Here is a 16,401-nt window from a genome sequence, read left to right as displayed (position 1 = left end):
ATGGTCGGGGGGGGGCCTAGCTAGATACTGGGCCGTGTATTCTTTATATGGTCGGGGGGGGGCCTAGCTAGATACTGGGCCGTGTATTCTTTATATGGTGGGGGGGGCTAGCTAGATACTGGGCCGTGTATTCTTTATATTGTGGGGGGGGGGGGGGGCCTAGCTAGATACTGGGCCGTGTATTCTTTATATTGTGGGGGGGTTCTATGCACCATGATTGCACCACTGTTGCCTGCGGGGGGGGGGGGGGGGGGATAGCGGGGAATGCTGGGAAGGCAAAGGCATATTTAAATATTTTAATGGAGAAATAAAATAAAAGCTCTTTGTACAGCAGGGGGGGCTCAGACTCCAACAGGAACTTCTCCTTCACACCCCCACCTCTATAACTGCTGCCCCAGCTAAATGGGAACTATTCACACCCAAAACTGACCCTGATTGGCCAACAGCATTGCCCCCTTTCTCTGAACAACTGTATAATATTCCTTATTTGTTACAGCACCTCCCCTGGCAAAGAGCAGGACTGCAGCCCAATGGCTATTTATTAGCCAGTCAGGGAGCAACTCCAGTCCATAGATACATGTGTCTATGTTTAGCGGATCCCCCCCCCCAGGCCCGGACTGGAAATCTGTGGGGCTGCTGTAAGGTGCCACAGTCACTATTTATTGGGCTGGGGGGGCTGTTTGTGCCTCTGGGTACTGGGAATGCCAGGGGGGCTGTAAGGTGCCACAGACAGTCACTATTTATTGGGCTGGGGGGGGGCTGTTTGTGCCTCTGGGTACTGGGAATGCCAGGGGGGGCTGTAAGGTGCCACAGACAGTCACTATTTATTGGGCTGGGGGGGCTGTTTGTGCCTCTGGGTACTGGGAATGCCGGGGGGGCTGTAAGGTGCCACAGACAGTCACTATTTATTGGGCTGGGGGGGCTGTTTGTGCCTCTGGGTACTGGGAATGCCGGGGGGGGCTGTAAGGTGCCACAGACAGTCACTATTTATTGGGCTGGGGGGGGGCTGTTTGTGCCTCTAGGTACTGGGAATGCCGGGGGGGCTGTAAGGTGCCACAGACAGTCACTATTTATTGGGCTGGGGGGGCTGTTTGTGCCTCTGGGTACTGGGAATGCCAGGGGGGCTGTAAGGTGCCACAGACAGTCACTATTTATTGGGCTGGGGGGGCTGTTTGTGCCTCTGGGTACTGGGAATGCCAGGGGGGCTGTAAGGTGCCACAGACAGTCACTATTTATTGGGCTGGGGGGGCTGTTTGTGCCTCTAGGTACTGGGAATGCCAGGGGGGCTGTAAGGTGCCACAGACAGTCACTATTTATTGGGCTGGGGGGGCTGTTTGTGCCTCTAGGTACTGGGAATGCCGGGGGGGCTATAAGGTGCCACAGACAGTCACTATTTATTGGGCTGGGGGGGCTGTTTGTGCCTCTGGGTACTGGGAATGCCGGGGGGGCTGTAAGGTGCCACAGACAGTCACTATTTATTGGGCTGGGGGGCTGTTTGTGCCTCTGGGTACTGGGAATGCCAGGGGGGCTGTAAGGTGCCACAGACAGTCACTATTTATTGGGCTGGGGGGGGGCTGTTTGTGCCTCTGGGTACTGGGAATGCCAGGGGGGCTGTAAGGTGCCACAGACAGTCACTATTTATTGGGCTGGGGGGCTGTTTGTGCCTCTGGGTACTGGGAATGCCGGGGGGGCTATAAGGTGCCACAGACAGTCACTATTTATTGGGCTGGGGGGGCTGTTTGTGCCTCTGGGTACTGGGAATACCAGGACCTATTTTGACTCCCAGTCCAGACCTGGATTTGCCACCCCTAACTGTCACATGACAGACACAGAGGTTCAACAGAATTGCTACTCTGGGGGCAGATTTATACAGTTGCTCCCTATGACAACCCAGTAACCCAACCAGTATCAAGAGTGTGCCCCCTACAGAGCAGGACTGGTACTTTTTATCACAGCTTTGGGGTGGGCTGCACCCCCTTATCGATTCAAACAGAAGCATCCAGTTAAATAAAAGTCTCCAAACGAACCTGCCACTTGGGGTACCCACCCGCACTAAGTACCAGCACTGACCCACTGACCAACCTTACTGGGCTCGCTCAGTCAGGACTCATGGGAAATGCTTCTCCAAACAACCCCGGAGGGGAGAGTAAAAAAATAAATAGTTTGAAACAAATGGAACCGCTAATGTCCCCTGGTTTGGGGGGGTTTGCTTGTCCGAGTATAGTAGAACTGCAAGCAGGGGATTGGCTGTTGCTGCCACATGTGACCCTAATATAAAACAAACCTCAACACTTCGTTCCGGCCTAAAACAGGCCTGAGGCCAATCAAAACATGAGAACATTTCCTAGGCCAGAGCTGGTAGCCAATCAGAGCATTACAATAGTCACGTGTCGGCTCCGAAAGATAAAGTCTATACATCCAGCTTGTCCAACGGATGCGGCGCTCTGGCATCGTCCCCAGGAGAGTATGGGGTTAATGAGGCCCATGTGACGGCACTTGTGGCAATACAAGCCACATGGTGAGGCACAGGCCACACCCACCGCAGGAGGCCACACCCACCGCAGGAGGCCACACCCACCGCAGGAGGCGTAACGTCGGCACCTCATTCTAGCAACTGGCCGCGGTCGAGGAGCAGCTGACGACGGGGTTCTGGCGAGGGGGGGGGGGCGCGGGCCGCTAGCACGACTCTGTGGACAGGATAGTGAAATCCTCCAGGGAGTTGGCGTTCTGACCCGAGTTGCAAGAGAACTCAGCTTCTCTCCTTCCTTTTCCCTGGTGAGATTTAAACACAAAAAAAAAGAAAGAAGAGAAGATTTGGGTGAGAAACGGTCGGAGACACGCGCCTATTGACTGACCATCAGAACGTCAAGAAGGTTCCACTGGGGGGCGCCGCTGCAGGGAAAACACCACCGAATGGGACACACAGCCACTACGCACCAAAGCATCATGGGAACTACTTAAAGGTACGGCAGCACCCCTTATGTAACAATAAAAGCCATTCGATACTGTTATTGGCCCAAAAATCCATCGTTTGACTACACCCCCCAAACACATAAACAGCTCCCATGTAAAACCCTGCTTCATCTAAATAAACCATTTTCATATAAATATACTTTATTAGCAGTATGTGCCATTGGGTAATCCTAAATAGGAAACTGCCATTTTAGGTACTAAGCCCCGCCCCCTGGGATCATAGGAGTCACAGTGCACACAAAAACGCCAAGGCACACATACATGCTAGGCCCCATCAGCCAATGAATGGGCAGAGTTCTGCCTTTTGCTCCCACACTACTTCCTGTTACAGAGCTGCATCACTTCCTGTCAGCTGATCTCTGCGGTGCTGCATGGCAGCTCCATCGGCCAGTTTGGTTGTCCCTAGGCAGTAACTGTATCCCCTGTACAAGCACCAAGTCTCCCAATAAGTATGGATGTGTCCCCGCCATCTAGATAAGTTCCCCCCTCAGTGCCCCCCGCAGCAGTCAGCCAATAGCAGCCTATTATATAATGTAGCTGAATTGGGCATTTGTGATGATTTTGTACCTTTTTGTACTGCTGCAAACTGTCCTGCTCCATTTGCAGTCGCTTCCGCTCCTTATCGTCGGGTTTATATTCCTCTGGGACCACGTAGGCTGTGGGCCGGGGGGCGCTGCACATCTCACAGCCCGGCCTGGTCGGCTTATTGATGAAGGTGCAGTCAGAACAAGCCCAGCCGGCCTATGGGAACAGGACAGGCTCATTACTATACTAATAGCAGAGACACAAACAGTAATATGGAGAGACAAGCCCAGCAGCAGGGATATTTTTATATATATATATATATATATATATATATATATATATATATATATATATATATATATATATATATATATATATATATATATATATATATATATATATATTATACAGTTTGGTCATTTTCCTATGGGACCAAGCTGTAAATTATATCCTTATAAACAGTGCTTAGTGATGTCATCAGTTATAATCAGGGATTAGTGATGTAATTTCTGTCACATGACTCACTAAAACTTGTATATTATGATAAATAAAGTACAGGTATGGGACCCGTTATCCAGAATGCTCGGGACCAAGGGTATTCCGTATAAGGGGTCTTTCCGTAATTTGGATCTCCATACCCTGTTCTGCTCCCAATAAGGGGTAATTATATCTTAGTTGGGATCAAGTACAGGTACTGTTTTATTATTACAGAGAAAAGGGAATCATTTAACCATTAAATAAACCCAATAGGGCTGTTCTGCCCCAATAAGGGGTAATTATATCTTAGTTGGGATCAAGTACAGGTACTGTTTTATTATTACAGAGAAAAAGGGAATCATTTAACCATGAAATAAACCCAATAGGGCTGTTCTGCCCCAATAAGGGGTAATTATATCTTAGTTGGGATCAAGTACAGGTACTGTTTTATTATTACAGAGAAAAGGGAATCATTTAACCATGAAATAAACCCAATAGGGCTGTTCTGCCCCAATAAGGGGTAATTATATCTTAGTTGGGATCAAGTACAGGTACTGTTTTATTATTACAGAGAAAAGGGAATCATTTAACCATTAAATAAACCCAATAGGGCTGTTCTGCCCCCAATAAGGGGTAATTATATCTTAGTTGGGATCAAGTACAGGTACTGTTTTATTACTACAGAGAAAAAGGAAATCAGTTTTAAAATTCTTCATTATTTGATTAAATGGAGTCAATGGGAGACGGGCTTTCAGTAATTGGGAGCTTTCTGGATAAGGGATCAGATACCTGTACCTGCGGTCTCCACATACAGTCTCGTATGTAATCCCTGCGCACTACAGACTGCAATGTTCTGCCTGCAGGCCCCGCCTGGTCCCATGGTGCAAAGCAGACTATTGGCTGCACATAACCATGTGACTGTATGGATGAAGGTACCTGGGTAGGAGGAGCTGCCGACAGATTCAGTGATTCCATTTCCAAGTGCAATTTATTGGCCACCTCCGCTATATTTGCTTGTTCCGCCCGCTCCACCCTCTGAGAGACACCTGCAAAGGGAATTCATATGAAACCCAAATTATTGTTTTAATTAAAACACCCGCATTAAAAACTCAGAGCTGTCAATCATATATTGCCGGCCCCACCTCTAGGCATAGAGGGGCGGGGCAATACATTACTTTCACTTTCCATTCAGTGCTTCCATTGAGTGCCTGGTTTATTTTGCTCAACTAACATGATAAAAAAGGACATGGAGTTATTTCCCCTTTAAAGTAAACTCCTGAGAGCACAGGCAGCACAGAGGGCCCAAGGGTATCCGAGAGAAGCCTACTTACTGGGCCTTGGTGCTGGCCGGTGCGGAAGGGTATTGGCTCTTGGTTTATCAGCTGCAGAGACGCCAGGCTGCGCGGGGTTAACCCTCGGATACGGATCCTGCGCGCCCAGTTTGGCCTGCTTGGCGGTTAACAGGTAGAGAAAGGCCGTGTCCCCGTCTCTTTTTATTCCATAGGAAGCGACTGTCCTGTCATCCGAGCACAGACATTGGCCAATGATCCACCGCTGAATGCTCGGGTGGAACTGGTGCTCCCGGAATATCTGGATGAGACGGAATGGTGATGTTATAGGGACACTGCCATGATATTTATGGGGCTGTTTATCCCTAAATGACCCTGTTACACAGCAAATAATTCCCTCTGCCATTTTACCTTTTATTCTTCAACCAACAAATGTATTTGTAGCTGTAATATTGGTGTGTAGGCGCCATCTCAGTGCCTTGTGCCTGAGTCTGAGCTTTCAGCCAGCGCTACACATTAGAACTGCTTTCAGCTAACCTATTGTTTCTCCTACTCCCATGTAACTGGAGGAGTCCCAAGCCGGACTTGGATTTCTTACTATTGAGTGCTATTCTGATACCTACTGGGAGCTGCTATCTTGCTCCCTTCCCATTGTTTTTGAAATATTTCCCTTCTTCTTCTGCCTCTTTGCAGCTTTCAAATGGGGGTCACTGACCCCGGCAGCCAAACCCTATTGCTCTGTGAGGCTCCAGTTTTATAGTTATTGTTACTTTTTATTCCTTATCTTTCTATTCAGCCCCTCCCCTATTCCTATATCAATCTCTCAAACCCCTCCCTGGTTTCTAAGGTAAATTGTACCCTAGCAACCAGATAGCTGCTGAAATTCCAAAGTGGGGAGCTGCTGAACAAAAAGTCAAACAATTAATATGACGAGTGGGACCCCTCAGATACACACCTGCTGTTTGAGCAAGGAGATGGTAGTTTGGGGCTGAACGTACGTTGAGATGTTCACCGAATCCGACGCGTCCTCGACCCCCACCTTCATACTGTGGGAACAACACGCATGTAAGTATTCCACATACAGACACAGATACCTGGTGGCAACAGAGATCTAATTGGGGTCACTGACCCCGGCAGTCACCAAACTATTTCTCTGTGAGGCGCCAATTTCATTTATTATTACTTTTTATTCTTTATTTTTCTATTAAAGGGAAACTATATCCCCAAACAATGTAGGTCCATTTTCATATAAATATACTTTATTAGTAGTATGTTCCATTGGGTAATCCTAAATAGGAAACTGCCATTTTATGTACTAAGCCCCGCCCCCTGGGATCATAGGAGTCACAGTGCACACAAACAAGCCGAGGCACACATACATGCTAGGCCCCATCAGCCAATGAATGGGCAGAGTTCTGCCTCTGGCTCCCACACTACTTCCTGTTACAGTTAGAGCTGCATCACTTCCTGTCAGCTGATCTCTGAGGGAGCACACAGCCCATCACTAAATGGCGGCTCAAGGGAAAGGGTGTAAAAGGGCAATATTTACTGATATATATATTCCAGTTTGGGGAGATTCTTTAATAGGCCACTTAACATAATATAAACTGTCTGTTGGTTACGGATTCATTCTGGGGGTGTAGTTTCCCTTTAAGTCCCTCCCCTATATCCCATCTCTCCCTTCAGGGCTTGGAGCCAATCCTGATCCCTCTATTTTATCACTCAAATGCAGCCAATGGGAGCAGCCATGTTGTCACAGTAGAACCGGGCAGCCCAGTGGGGCAGGGGAATGTTCCAATCAGAGCACAGGAAGTGCTGGGTGCATTACATCACTACAAGCCCCGCCCCCATTCTCACACCGAACTCACCAGATTTCCGTTTTCGGGTAGCAGGACGGCTTTAACTGGATCTGGAGGGAAACCTTCTGCTTTGCCAGCGCCGCGGCAAACTGGGCCGCCAGTTCCTGGTCCCCACACTCTATGGCTCTGCTGAGGCGGAGGCCTAATTCTTCTGCAAAAGGGGAAAGAAATGCAATCAGTAAAGGCATAGGGGTAATTGGGGGGCACTGGGGGTGTGGCCTAGCCTGCCAACGCTTATAGTAACTGCAGCCAATCAGAAGCCAGGCACACACACAGCTCAGCAAATGGAATGGGGGACACAGCAAGGTGACTTTGGCCAATGAGGCAGAAGGGGGCGGGGCATCTTGCCCTATCAAGCCCCACCTTACACCCTAATTGCCACTTACCCTTTGTGCATAAGTCTATGGGCATCTCCGGTGCCTCCGCTGAGAGGCTCCTGTAGGAATTCTTGTTCGGCGGCATCGCTGGCCTATCGAGTACAGGAGGTTTGGCCCCTCCGTTGCCGTGATTGGGCACATCTGTGGGGACAATAAGCAGGAAGGGAGGAGTTTGTGGGGTTCAACGGAGCTCAGTAGAACCCCCTCTGGGGAAATGGGGCAGGTCCCATATTTAAAGGGGCGGTTCACCTTTAACTATTAGTATGTTACAGAACTGCCAATTCTAATTAACTTTTTAATTGGTCTTCATTATTCTTCTTCCATCTCCCTGTAGCTTATAAATGGGGGTCGCTGACCCCGGCAGCCAGAAACCTATTGCTCTGTGAGGCTCCAGTTTTATTGTTACTTTTTATAACTCGTTTTTATATTCAGCCCCTCCCCTCTTCATATTCCTGTCTCTCATCCAAACTACTCCCTGGTTGCTAAGGTAGTTCGGACCCTAGCAACCAGAATCTGGAAACTGGAGAGCTGCTAAACAAACACTAAAATAATTTAATAATGACGACCAATTGCAAACTGTCTCTCTGCATCATACTAATAGTTACCTCAATGGTGATTAACCCCTTAAAGTGCAGACATCCTGGAAACATTTAAAGGGTAAGTAACACACACAAGCGGGCATCCTGAGGGGTACAAGGGGCCCAAGGGGCAGGATGATTACACTTAGTACTGATAAAGGGGGGCACTGGGTGAAACTAAAAGGGGGAAGCGGAGGGGTGACATTACCATGAAGGCACAGACAATTAATAATAAAGGAAGTGAAAGGTGCCAGGGACGGGGGGGGGGGGGGGCAAAAATAAGCCAATGGGCAGTGGGCTAAGGGGCTACAGGCTGTCGCTGGGCTGGGCAGAGCAGGGTCAGACTCACAGGCTGGGAGATACATGCGGGGGGACACGCCCCTTGGGCCAATAGTATATAAGCCCCACCCACCTTTCCTTGCTTCTCGGAGAGAGCTGCTCAGCACAGTCCACCATTTCTGGCCTTCTCGTTCTTCATCAAAGGAGAACTCTAGGGAGCTGCCCGGGAGCCCCGGAACCTGCAACTCGTGGCACTTAGCGCTCTTCTGCTCGTAGGAGATGTCTCTCAGCTTAAAGTCTGTCACAGTCTGAAACATAAACAGTCTCGTTACTGCACCCCCTCTCCTTACTGCACCCCCTCTCCTTACCCACCGTCCCCTTACTGCACCCCCTCTCCTTACCCACCGTCCCCTTACTGCACCCCCTCTCCTTACCCACCGTCCCCTTACTGCACCCCCTCTCCTTACCCACCGTCCCCTTACTGCACCCCCTCTCCTTACCCACCGTCCCCTTACTGCACCCCCTCTCCTTACTGCACCCCCTCTCCTTACTGCACCCCCTCTCCTTACTGCACCCCCTCTCCTTACTGCACCCCCTCTCCTTACCCACCGTCCCCTTACTGCACCCCCTCTCCTTACCCACCGTCCCTTACTGCACCCCCTCTCCTTACTGCACCCCCTCTCCTTACTGCACCCCCTCTCCTTACTGCACCCCCTCTCCTTACCCACCGTCCCCTTACTGCACCCCTCTCCTTACCCACCGTCCCCTTACTGCACCCCCTCTCCTTACCCACTGTCCCCTTACTGCACCCCCTCTCCTTACCCACCGTCCCCTTACTGCACCCCCTCTCCTTACTGCACCCCCTCTCCTTACTGCACCCCCTCTCCTTACCCACCGTCCCCTTACTGCACCCCCTCTCCTTACTGCACCCCCTCTCCTTACTGCACCCCCTCTCCTTACTGCACCCCCTCTCCTTACTGCACCCCCTCTCCTTACCCACCGTCCCCTTACTGCACCCCCTCTCCTTACTGCACCCCCTCTCCTTACCCACCGTCCCCTTACTGCACCCCCTCTCCTTACCCACCGTCCCCTTACTGCACCCCCTCTCCTTAAAAACCGCCCCCTTACTGCACCCCCTCTCCTTACCCACCGTCCCCTTACTGCACCCCCTCTCCTTACCCACCGTCCCCTTACTGCACCCCCTCTCCTTACTGCACCCCCTCTCCTTACTGCACCCCCTCTCCTTACCCACCGTCCCCTTACTGCACCCCCTCTCCTTACCCACCGTCCCCTTACTGCACCCCCTCTCCTTACTGCACCCCCTCTCCTTACTGCACCCCCTCTCCTTACTGCACCCCCTCTCCTTACCCACCGTCCCCTTACTGCACCCCCTCTCCTTACTGCACCCCCTCTCCTTACTGCACCCCCTCTCCTTACTGCACCCCCTCTCCTTACCCACCGTCCCCTTACTGCACCCCCTCTCCTTACCCACCGTCCCCTTACTTCACCCCCTCTCCTTACTGCACCCCCTCTCCTTACTGCACCCCCTCTCCTTACTGCACCCCCTCTCCTTACTGCACCCCCTCTCCTTACCCACCGTCCCCTTACTGCACCCCCTCTCCTTACCCACCGTCCCCTTACTGCACCCCCTCCCCTTACTGCACCCCCTCTCCTTACCCACCGTCCCCTTACTGCACCCCCTCTCCTTACTGCACCCCCTCTCCTTACTGCACCCCCTCTCCTTACTGCACCCCCTCTCCTTACCCACCGTCCCCTTACTGCACCCCCTCTCCTTACTGCACCCCCTCTCCTTACTGCACCCCCTCTCCTTACTGCACCCCCTCTCCTTACTGCACCCCCTCTCCTTACCCACCGTCCCCTTACTGCACCCCTCTCCTTACCCACCGTCCCCTTACTGCACCCCCTCTCCTTACTGCACCCCTCTCCTTACCCACCGTCCCCTTACTGCACCCCCTCTCCTTACCCACCGTCCCCTTACTGCACCCCCTCTCCTTACTGCACCCCCTCTCCTTACAGCACCCCCTCTCCTTACTGCACCCCCTCTCCTTACCCACCGTCCCCTTACTGCACCCCCTCTCCTTACCCACCGTCCCCTTACTGCACCCCCTCTCCTTACTGCACCCCCTCTCCTTACCCACCGTCCCCTTACTGCACCCCCTCTCCTTACCCACCGTCCCCTTACTGCACCCCCTCTCCTTACCCACACTCCCCTTACTGCACCCCCTCTCCTTACCCACATTCCCCTTACTGCACCCCCTCTCCTTACCCACACTCCCCTTACTGCACCCCCTCTCCTTACCCACACTCCCGTTACTGCACCCCCTCTCCTTACCCACATTCCCCTTACTGCACCCCCTCTCCTTACCCACACTCCCCTTACTGCACCCCCTCTCCTTACCCACATTCCCCTTACTGCACCCCCTCTCCTTACCCACACTCCCCTTACTGCACCCCCTCTCCTTACTGCACCCCCTCTCCTTACCACACTCCCCTTACTGCACCCCCTCTCCTTACTGCACCCCCTCTCCTTACTGCACCCCCTCTCCTTACCCACCCCCTCTACAGTGCCAGGAGTACAGGGTACAATGCCAGGGGCATATGGGCAGTACTAGGGGGCAGTGCCAGGGGCATATGGGCAGTACTAGGGGGGCAGTGCCAGGGGTACAGAGGTATACGGGCAGAACTAGGGGGCAGTGTCACGGGTACAGGGGTACATGGGCAGTACTAGGGGGGCAGTGCCAGGGGTACAGAGGTATACGGGCAGTACTAGGGGGCAGTGCCAGGGGTACAGGGGTACATGGGCAGTACTAGGGGGGCAGTACCAGGTGTACATGGGCAGTACTAGGGGGCAGTGCCAGGGGTACATGGGCAGTACTAGGGGGCAGTGCCAGGGGTACATGGGCAGTACTAGGGGGCAGTGCCAGGGGAACAGGGGTATATGGGCAGTACTAGGGGGCAGTGCCAGGGGTATATGGGCAGTACTAGGGGGCAGTGCCAGGGGTACATGGGCAGTACTAGGGGGCAGTGCCAGGGGTACATGGGCAGTACTAGGGGCAGTGCAGGGGTACATGGCAGTACTAGGGGGCAGTGCCAGGGGTACATGGGCAGTACTAGGGGGCAGTGCCAGGGGTACATGGGCAGTACTAGGGGGCAGTGCCAGGGGTACATGGGCAGTACTAGGGGGCAGTGCCAGGGGTACATGGGCAGTACTAGGGGGCAGTGCCAGGGGTACATGGGCAGTACTAGGGGCAGTGCCAGGGGTACATGGGCAGTACTAGGGGGCAGTGCCAGGGGTACATGGGCAGTACTAGGGGGCAGTGCCAGGGGTACATGGGCAGTACTAGGGGGCAGTGCCAGGGGTACATGGGCAGTACTAGGGGGCAGTGCCAGGGGTATATGGGCAGTACTAGGGGGCAGTGCCAGGGGTACATGGGCAGTACTAGGGGGGCAGTGCCAGGGGTACATGGGCAGTACTAGGGGGCAGTGCCAGGGGTATATGGGCAATACTAGGGGGCAGTGCCAGGGGTATATGGGCAGTACTAGGGGGCAGTGCCAGGGGGTACATGGGCAGTACTAGGGGGCAGTGCCAGGGGTACAGGGGTATATGGGCAGTACTAGGGGGCAGTGCCAGGGGTACATGGGCAGTACTAGGGGGCAGTGCCAGGGGTACATGGGCAGTACTAGGGGGCAGTGCCAGGGGTACATGGGCAGTACTAGGGGGCAGTGCCAGGGGTACATGGGCAGTACTAGGGGGCAGTGCCAGGGGTACATGGGCAGTACTAGGGGGCAGTGCCAGGGGTACATGGGCAGTACTAGGGGGCAGTGCCAGGGGTACAGGGGTATATGGGCAGTACTAGGGGGCAGTGCAAGGGGTATATGGGCAGTACTAGGGGGCAGTGCCAGGGGTACATGGGCAGTACTAGGGGGCAGTGCAGGGGTACATGGGCAAGTACTAGGGGGGCAGTGCCAGGGGTACATGGGCAGTACTAGGGGGCAGTGCCAGGGGTACATGGGGCAGTACTAGGGGGCAGTGCCAGGGGTACATGGGCAGTACTAGGGGGGCAGTGCCAGGGGTACATGGGCAGTACTAGGGGGGCAGTGCCAGGGGTACATGGGCAGTACTAGGGGGGCAGTGCCAGGGGTACATGGGCAGTACTAGGGGGGCAGTGCCAGGGGTACATGGGCAGTACTAGGGAGGCAGTGCCAGGGGTACATGGGCAGTACTAGGGGGCAGTGGCCAGGGGTACATGGGCAGTACTAGGGGGCAGTGCCAGGGGTACATGGGCAGTACTAGGGCAGTGCCAGGGGTACATGGGCAGTACTAGGGGGCAGTGCCAGGGGTACATGGGCAGTACTAGGGGGCAGTGCCAGGGGTACATGGGCAGTACTAGGGGGCAGTGCCAGGGGTACATGGGCAGTACTAGGGGGCAGTGCCAGGGGTACATGGGCAGTACTAGGGGGCAGTGCCAGGGGTACAGGGGTATATGGGCAGTACTAGGGGGCAGTGCCAGGGGTACAGGGGTACATGGGCAGTACTAGGGGGCAGTACTAGGGGCAGTGCCAGGGGTACATGGGCAGTACTAGGGGGCAGTGCCAGGGGTACATGGGCAGTACTAGGGGGCAGTGCCAGGGGTACATGGGCAGTACTAGGGGGCAGTGCCAGGGGTACATGGGCAGTACTAGGGGGCAGTGCCAGGGGTACATGGGCAGTACTAGGGGGCAGTGCCAGGGGTACATGGGCAGTACTAGGGGGCAGTGCAGGGGTACATGGGCAGTACTAGGGGGCAGTGCCAGGGGTACAGGGGTTATGGGCAGTACTAGGGGGCAGTGCCAGGGGTACATGGGCAGTACTAGGGGGCAGTGCAGGGGTACATGGGCAGTACTAGGGGGCAGTGCCAGGGGTACATGGGCAGTACTAGGGGGGCAGTGCCAGGGGTACATGGGCAGTACTAGGGGGCAGTGCCAGGGGTACATGGGCAGTACTAGGGGGCAGTGCCAGGGGTACATGGGCAGTACTAGGGGGGCAGTGCCAGGGGTACATGGGCAGTACTAGGGGGGCAGTGCCAGGGGTACATGGGCAGTACTAGGGGGCAGTGCCAGGGGTACATGGGCCAGTACTAGGGGGGCAGTGCCAGGGGTACATGGGCAGTACTAAGGGGGCAGTGCCAGGGGTCATGGGCAGTACTAGGGGGCAGGCCAGGGGTACAGGGGTATATGGGCAGTACTAGGGGGCAGTGCCAGGGGTATATGGGCAGTACTAGGGGGCAGTGCCAGGGTATATGGGCAGTACTAGGGGGCAGTGCCAGGGGTACATGGGCAGTACTAGGGGGGCAGTGCCAGGGGTACATGGGCAGTACTAGGGGGCAGTGCCAGGGGTATATGGGCAGTACTAGGGGGCAGTGCCAGGGGTACATGGGCAGTACTAGGGGGGCAGTGCCAGGGGTACATGGGCAGTACTAGGGGGGCAGTGCCAGGGGTACATGGGCAGTACTAGGGGGGCAGTGCCAGGGGTACATGGGCAGTACTAGGGGGCAGTGCCAGGGGTACATGGGCAGTACTAGGGGCAGTGCCAGGGGTACATGGGCAGTACTAGGGGCAGTGCCAGGGGTACATGGGCAGTACTAGGGGGCAGTGCCAGGGGTACAGGGGTATATGGGCAGTACTAGGGGGCAGTGCCAGGGGTACATGGGCAGTACTAGGGGGCAGTGCCAGGGGTACATGGGCAGTACTAGGGGGCAGTGCCAGGGGGTACATGGGCCAGTACCAGGGGTACATGGGCAGTACTAGGGGGCAGTGGCCAGGGTACATGGGCAGTACTAGGGGGCAGTGCCAGGGGTACATGGGCAGTACTAGGGGGCAGTGCCAGGGGTACATGGGCAGTACTAGGGGGCAGTGCCAGGGGTACATGGGCAGTACTAGGGGCAGTGCCAGGGTACATGGGCAGTACTAGGGGGCAGTGCCAGGGGTACATGGGCAGTACTAGGGGGCAGTGCCAGGGGTACATGGGCAGTACTAGGGGGCAGTGCCAGGGGTACAGGGGTATATGGGCAGTACTAGGGGGCAGTGCAAGGGGTATATGGGCAGTACTAGGGGGCAGTGCCAGGGGTATATGGGCAGTACTAGGGGGCAGTGCCAAGGGTACATGGGCAGTACTAGGGGGGCAGTGCCAGGGGTACATGGGCAGTACTAGGGGGCAGTGCCAGGGGTACATGGGCAGTACTAGGGGGCAGTGCCAGGGGTACATGGGCAGTACTAGGGGGGCAGTGCCAGGGGTACATGGGCAGTACTAGGGGGGCAGTGCAGGGGTACATGGGCAGTACTAGGGGGCAGTGCCAGGGGTACATGGGCAGTACTAGGGAGGCAGTGCCAGGGGTACATGGCAGTACTAGGGGGCAGTGCCAGGGGTACATGGGCAGTACTAGGGGGCAGTGCCAGGGGTACATGGGCAGTACTAGGGGGCAGTGCCAGGGGTACATGGGCAGTACTAGGGGGCAGTGCCAGGGGTACATGGGCAGTACTAGGGGGCAGTGCCAGGGGTACATGGGCAGTACTAGGGGGCAGTGCCAGGGGTACATGGGCAGTACTAGGGGGCAGTGCCAGGGGTACATGGGCAGTACTAGGGGGCAGTGCCAGGGGTACATGGGCAGTACTAGGGGGCAGTGCCAGGGGTACATGGGCAGTACTAGGGGGCAGTGCCAGGGGTACATGGGCAGTACTAGGGGGCAGTGGCCAGGGGTACATGGGCAGTACTAGGGGGCAGTGCCAGGGGTACATGGGCAGTACTAGGGGGCAGTGCCAGGGGTACATGGGCAGTACTAGGGGGCAGTGCCAGGGGTACAGGGGTACATGGGCAGTACTAGGGGGCAGTGCCAGGGGTACAGGGGTACTATGGGGCAGCCAGGGGGCAGGCCAGGGTACATGGGCAGTCTAGGGGCAGTGCCAGGGGTACATGGGCAGTACTAGGGGGCAGTGCCAGGGGTACATGGGCAGTACTAGGGGGCAGTGCCAGGGGTACATGGGCAGTACTAGGGGGCAGTGCCAGGGTACATGGGCAGTACTAGGGGGCAGTGCCAGGGGTACATGGGCAGTACTAGGGGGCAGTGCCAGGGGTACATGGGCAGTACTAGGGGGCAGTGCCAGGGGTACATGGGCAGTACTAGGGGGGCAGTGCCAGGGGTACATGGGCAGTACTAGGGGGCAGTGCCAGGGGTATATGGGCAGTACTAGGGGCAGTGCCAGGGGTACATGGGCAGTACTAGGGGGGCAGTGCCAGGGGTACATGGCAGTACTAGGGGGCAGTGCCAGGGGTACATGGGCAGTACTAGGGGGGCAGTGCCAGGGGTACATGGGCAGTACTAGGGGGCAGTGCCAGGGGTACATGGGCAGTACTAGGGGCAGTGCCAGGGGTACATGGGCAGTACTAGGGGGCAGTGCCAGGGGTACATGGGCAGTACTAGGGGGCAGTGCCAGGGGTACATGGGCAGTACTAGGGGCAGTGCCAGGGGTACAGGGGTATATGGGCAGTACTAGGGGCAGTGCAAGGGGTACATGGGCAGTACTAGGGGGCAGTGCCAGGGGTACATGGGCAGTACTAGGGGGGCAGTGCCAGGGGTACATGGGCAGTACCAGGGGTAACATGGGCAGTACTAGGGGGCAGTGCCAGGGGTACATGGGCAGTACTAGGGGGCAGTGCCAGGGGTACATGGGCAGTACTAGGGGGCAGTGCCAAGGGGTACATGGGCAGTACTAGGGGGCAGTGCCAGGGGTACATGGGCAGTACTAGGGGGCAGTGGCCAGGGGTACATGGGCAGTACTAGGGGGCAGTGCCAGGGGTACATGGGCAAGTACTAGGGGGCAGTGCCAGGGGGTACAGGGGTATATGGGGCAGTACTAGGGGGCAGTGCAAGGGGTATATGGGCAGTACTAGGGGGCAGTGCCAGGGGTATATGGGCAGTAACTAGGGGGCAGTGCCAGGGGTACATGGGCAGACTAGGGGGGCAGTGCCAGGGGTACATGGGCAGTA

General features: G+C 55.4%; 1 protein-coding gene across 1 annotated transcript in view; it reads right to left on the bottom strand.

The window, feature by feature from the left end:
- rbck1 (RanBP-type and C3HC4-type zinc finger containing 1) overlaps positions 1-16,401 on the bottom strand; it is a 29,009-nt gene that overhangs the window by 9,733 nt on the left and 2,875 nt on the right. The window contains exons 2-8 of the mRNA XM_031903717.1: positions 8,491-8,665; positions 7,510-7,641; positions 7,133-7,274; positions 6,220-6,310; positions 5,307-5,565; positions 4,912-5,021; positions 3,541-3,714 (exon numbers count right to left, since the gene is read on the bottom strand). Of these exons, the coding sequence (XP_031759577.1) occupies positions 3,541-3,714; positions 4,912-5,021; positions 5,307-5,565; positions 6,220-6,310; positions 7,133-7,274; positions 7,510-7,641; positions 8,491-8,665 (1,083 nt within the window). The remainder of the gene's footprint in view (positions 1-3,540; positions 3,715-4,911; positions 5,022-5,306; positions 5,566-6,219; positions 6,311-7,132; positions 7,275-7,509; positions 7,642-8,490; positions 8,666-16,401) is intronic.

The sequence above is a fragment of the Xenopus tropicalis genome, chromosome 6 (genome assembly GCF_000004195.4).
Source record: "Xenopus tropicalis strain Nigerian chromosome 6, UCB_Xtro_10.0, whole genome shotgun sequence".
NCBI lineage: Eukaryota > Metazoa > Chordata > Amphibia > Anura > Pipidae > Xenopus > Xenopus tropicalis.
This window is presented reverse-complemented; position numbering and strand designations above follow the sequence as displayed.